Source organism: Gregarina niphandrodes (genome assembly GCF_000223845.1).
Source record: "Gregarina niphandrodes unplaced genomic scaffold scaffold00016, whole genome shotgun sequence".
Classification (NCBI taxonomy): Eukaryota; Apicomplexa; class Conoidasida; order Eugregarinorida; family Gregarinidae; genus Gregarina; species Gregarina niphandrodes.
In genome coordinates this window covers 107,854-113,159 of record NW_011645785.1, presented here as the reverse complement: position 1 = coordinate 113,159, position 5,306 = coordinate 107,854, and the positions used below count along the sequence as shown (strand labels likewise).

Genomic DNA, 5,306 nt, shown 5'->3' with positions numbered 1-5,306 from the left:
CCCCCCCCCCCTGACTAAGATCAACAGTGTCGTGCTCGTTGATCGCCCCCAACAATCCACTGTTGGTTAATGAACACTCGCTAGTGGGGGCTCGTGGAGTGGCTAAGTCGTTGATGGTGCCCCGCTTGTCAATGATCACGTTTCTGGACCAGCGCGTGCGAACGTTTGTGTTGCAGGTCATGTCCCGGTTGAATGCAGCGACTGGCACGTCGGAGATGCGTAGTGAGTCGGAGATTCCGCAACGTCAGTACACTGTGGACCGTGTGACGAGTGCGCGTCGTGCGGTGTCTTGTGTGCGTTCGACGACGGTGGTATCTCGCTTCGAGATGGAGCGTCAGGAGTTGGAGAAGCGGTTGGTGTCTAGTCGCGTGTTGGAGGACTCGACGGGGGCGGCGACGACGAATACAAGTGTCTCAGCATGGGTGGCTGAGTATGGGGCGGATAGCGTGGGCTACGACGAGTTTGGGGAGTTCCTAATTAAGCGCGTTGAAGTGCAGACGGTGGAGCAAGTGACGAAGGAAGTGCGTACGGTTGAGCGGAAGGAGACGGTGGTGGAGCGGAAGGTTCCTCACTACGAGGACCGAGTAGTGGAGGTACCCAGGCCCGAGACGAGGAAGCGCGACGTCGTGAAGGAGGTGGAGAAGGTGGTTGAGGTAGAGGTGCGCAAACCAGTTACGCAGGTGGTGGAACGTCCGGTGCCGAATTACATCAAAAAACCTGTGATTCAAGTGGTGGAGGTGAAGAAAGAGGTGGAGGTGGCGGGTGAAGTGATTGAAGTACCGAAGCCGTACACCGTCGACCGGCCCGTAGTGGTGCCCAAGTACTTGGACAAACGCGTACCAGTCGTCATTGCCCAGGCCTTCTTCCCGATCATTGTGGAGGCTAGCGAAGACGTCTTCGTCGACGTCGATGCTCGTATCATCAGTTTCGCCGTTCAACAGCGGGATGTCTACGTACCGTTGCCAGTCCAACGGTCCATGTACTTCGAGTCCATGGTGACGCAACACCGCGCCGTCGCCTCGCACTTGGTTCCCGGCTGCCAGATAAACAGTCTCGTCCGTGCACTGAACGACAGTCTCACCTTCGACGAGGCCTCCGACCTCTTCCAGTACGGTCCTAGCCGCGGAGGCAAGTTGACGCAAACCACCAGTAGAGGCGGCGTCTACATGCACTCCGGAATTGGCTCCTACGCCGTGCCACTTCAAGACGACAAGACTGTCATCTCCAAGGTTGCCAACGTCCAGCAGCTCACTCCTCATCAACTCATTGCACAACACAAACAGCATCTTGTCCCCGGCCACAGCTACACCGGCGCCCACTATACTTCTAGCGGAAACTATACCTCTGGCGGAAACTATACGTCTAGCGGAAACTATGCGTCTGCTGGCAACTACGCCAGCCCCAACAGCTACACAATGGGACAGAGCACGACTACCAATTACCATCCCGGTCATGTGACGACGAGCCAGGTCACGACGAGCAAGACCACCACTACCACTCTCGGCGGCACTCTCGGAGGCACTCTCGGCGGCACTCTGGGAGGCGCAACCGCGGCCGGTGGCGCGAACACTATCTTAACCACTGCCCTCGGCAATACTTCTACCCTCGGCAATACTTCTGCCCTCGGCAATACTTCTGCCCTCGGCAATACTTCTGCCCTCGGCAATACTTCTGCCCTGGGCACCTTCGGAGCGAGCCATACTCACGGAGCCAGTCATGCACCCAGCGCGGGAACGAGTGCGGCTGGAAGCACAACCCTTGGAGCGACGATGGGAGCTGGCGGCGCGGGCTCTTCGCTCGGGTACTTCGCGACGAGACTGGCTTCTCAATCCCCCAACCATAATGCGGTGCAAAATGAGGTGTTTTCAATGAACTACGGCGAGTCACAAAAGGGCCAGCGAATAGCTTCCCAGTTCCTCCAGCCCTCCATTGAAGTCCAGAATGTAGGCTCGCACAACGCCAGCGTCGTAAGCAGCGAGGACGGAGACGACACCTTGACCGTGGACATGGAGCCAGCGAGCCTGTGTGCGGTGGAAAGCGTGGCAGCCGATGCCGAGCAGGACAGCGAGGAGGTGGCAGCTGAACCCGCCGCGAGTAAGAAAGGCAGTCTGGTCGACTGGGTACGGGACAACTTGCTCAGTGAACTTATAAGCCAGTAGTTAAAAACTTTTTTCGTCTACCTCAGGGTATAATCTTCATCCAAAAAAATTCAAGTGCGTTCTAACATCGTCTAGATCTGAGCTATCCAATCGGGATTCGTAATTAACATTGGCCTAAGATCGATCATTCATGGGTCGCCCACGGGGACGTTTGTTAGTGAAGGAAGGGGGCAAGGGGTTGAGGGCGCATACCAAATATTGGAATAATCTAAATTCGAAGCTTGGTAACGACTGGCTTACGTCATCCTGGTATTCATAGCTAGTGCATATTGAGCAGGGAGGGGCTGGCGTCAGAGCCATCAAACAAACAGGCGTAGCTAACCGCCGGAATTGCGCCGCTCGGTCAGAACTCCACAAAGAAGAGGAGGAAGGCTGACGACAAATACTCCGATCCTTCAACGTGCCCCGACAGGAGGCCAAAAAAGTAGATAACGTTGTTGCCGAAATCGGACTGGCCTCATCCACCCATCTACAAAGAAGTGCGTGTCCACACACTATTAGCATGTTGGATATATCACGGGTGACGGTGCATAGATGGGTGATGATGCATAGATGGGTGATGATGCATAGATGGGTGATGATGCATAGATGGGTTGAGCTTACGCGCTTCCGACGCACAAAGAGATTGCGAAGGAATCAATAATCTTCATGACCGCGCCGCAGTCTCGTACTTTGACAAATTCGGCCGTTTTTGGCTTGGACTGCGAAGCACGGCCGATTCTGGCAGTAGCTCGGTTCACGAGGGAGAGGCCGAAGTTCTGCACCATCAGCCGCGACGAAGCGGCCGCGGCCTTGAGGAGCATGCCTGTGGACAGTTGCTTGTTCAATGGTTTGCCACAGGGTTCTGCATCGGCCTCTAATTCTTGTGCCTCGATCGGGCCAGCACCGTCACCGGAAGAGGAGCTGCCCCTAATGGTCGACGTGCTGCCCAAGGTGGTGGACCGGCTACCGAGAGAACGCGAGGCGGTCTCACCATCTATCGTCACCGAGCCTCCTACCTTCGGCGCCAGGGTCGTTTGCTTGCAGAAGCCTCCGACCTCACCCAAACCTGGCGATTCGTCCGAACATATAACGCTCGCTGGCGACAACATAATATCATACACATCTTTGCGATAGCCTTGGACGACACAAATGTCTTCAGGATTCCGTCGCCGGGTCCGTCCAGCAACTTGGCTCTGGCCAGCAACTTGGCTCTGGCCAGCGACTTGGCTTTCGCCAGCAACTTGGCTCTCGCCAGCAATGGTAGTTGCTTTTTTTACGTCACTGACCCTCCTGTTCTGGAGGGTAGTCGGTCCTGGGGCGGTAGGGACCCCGAGGTTCAAACTACCTGCATGGTTGCTCGCCAGCGACGAGCTAGCAGCGGTGCTGGCGAGGTCATCCTGGTTCAGGGCGGCTGGGTCCCACCCGACGCCTGCTTGGCCGCAAGGAGCGCCTTCACCTCCTTTAAGGTGGAAGCGGCTGGTAAAGGCCAGCGCCGCCGTTAGGATCATGGTGGGATCAACTTGCGGCAGGGGGGGTGGTCGCGGTCTATAGCGCGCCAAAAAGAGCCGTTCCTCCTCTCTCTGCAGCAGCGAAATCCACGAGAGCACGAGGCCAACGGCGTTCTCCTGCACAAACCAAGGACATCTCGGCCGCTTCTGCCGACACACACAACAAGATGTCTTCGACAAGATCCAAACGGCGCGCGCCAACGCGAAAATGGTCTCCACCGAGCAACCCAGACGAAGATGCTCCCCACCCAAATACATGTAGGTTTTTTCCGCGCGAGCGAAATCAGAAATCTACCCCGCTATCTAACTGCGCCATTTCCCCACCACACTTGCGTCATAATAATAACTGGCGGGTCGTTACTGCCTAAGGAACGAAAAACAAATCGTGCCGGAAAAGCTGAGCACACGCGTGTGCGCGCGCAACTTAAGATTCATCACGTCGTAAAAAGACTCCAGGCTTGGAGTCTTAAGACTCCAAACCATGTCCTAAACCTGGAGGCCCTAAGCCTGGAGCAAGATGCAGCCCAGACGGAGCTTACAGATCTATAGCAATAATCCGGAGCGGGAGGCGGTTTGTTCTAAGCTTGTTTGCATTGTACGTTTCCGGGGCCTTGTTCATATTCGTCCTCGTCATCTCCCCGTCGGTCTTGGGTCTTGGGGTCGATGTATTTGAGAGAGAGTACTTCGCTGTCCGGGCGCGGCTTCAAAAGGTCTCCCTTGAGTGCTTTTTCGAGTATTTTCTTTTCGGCGTCGGAGAGAGTGGGGAATTTGATATCGAAGCGAATAAAGAGGTTGCCGCGCACGAACATGGATCCGTTACGGGACATGCCTTCGTTTTCGACAGCTAGAACCTGATCTTGTTTTATGGTCTGGTTCAGCTGGATGAATTTCTCCTCCTGGTCGAGAGTGCGTATGTAGAACCCACCTCCACAGAGTGCCTCCTTAAGAGTAATCTCCTTGGTCATGAACAAGTCATCTCCTCGGCGGGTGTATACATCGTGCGGTCGCTGCACGCAGTTGAAGATGACGTCCCCGGGCAACTGGCCGGGCACCTGATCCGCGTCCCCAGTGAAGGTGACTCGGTGGCCATCCGGAGCGCCACGCGGCAGGTGGACTTCCACCACCTTGCGCTCCCGTACTACTCCCTTACCGCTGCACTTCTTGCACTGCTTTCCCGGTGCGCAGCGTTTGCCCTTCGTCCCACATGCACGACAAGGAGCCTGCGACTGACGGATCATGGGCCCCATACGCTCATACAGCAGTTGGATACCCTTGCCACCACAGTCCTCACACTTTTGAATAGCATCCAGCGGACCACCTTCACCCTTACACTCCTCGCAAATCACGTCGTGATTAATCGCCATACTCTTCGTAGCCCCGTTAAAGAAATCCTCCAAGTTAAACGCAATCTTAGACTGCACATCGTCACTCCGCGGCGGACCCCGGCGGCGACCACCGCCACCAAAGAACATCTCAAAAATGCCGCCCTCCGGACCTGTGCCTCCGGTCTCCACTCCCTCCTCACCGTACTCATCGTAGTTCCTACGCTTCTCAGGATCAGACAAAATCTCGTAACTAAAGCACAAATGTATCCACCACCACAAGCACGACCAAGAGGCTGATGTATAGCAGAGTGCCACACTAAGGTGCTGGGGGG

The 5,306-nt window shown here is 55.8% G+C and overlaps 3 protein-coding genes across 3 annotated transcripts; 1 reads left to right on the top strand and 2 right to left on the bottom strand.

Moving 5' to 3' along the window:
- Positions 1–179: 179 nt before the first annotated feature.
- GNI_086710 (hypothetical protein) lies at positions 180–2,159 on the top strand (the record flags this gene model as incomplete). Its single annotated transcript, XM_011132374.1, has 1 exon — positions 180–2,159. The coding sequence occupies one exon, from the start codon at positions 180–182 to the stop codon at positions 2,157–2,159; it is 1,980 nt and encodes a 659-aa protein (XP_011130676.1).
- Positions 2,160–2,758: 599 nt separating this feature from the next.
- GNI_086700 (hypothetical protein) lies at positions 2,759–3,907 on the bottom strand (the record flags this gene model as incomplete). Its single annotated transcript, XM_011132373.1, has 1 exon — positions 2,759–3,907. One exon carries the CDS (start codon positions 3,905–3,907, stop codon positions 2,759–2,761), a length of 1,149 nt encoding a protein of 382 aa, XP_011130675.1.
- Positions 3,908–4,227: 320 nt separating this feature from the next.
- GNI_086690 (DnaJ domain protein) lies at positions 4,228–5,121 on the bottom strand (the record flags this gene model as incomplete). The annotated part of the gene is made up of 1 exon (XM_011132372.1): positions 4,228–5,121. One exon carries the CDS (start codon positions 5,119–5,121, stop codon positions 4,228–4,230), a length of 894 nt encoding a protein of 297 aa, XP_011130674.1.
- Between the last annotated feature and the right edge of the window lie 185 nt (positions 5,122–5,306).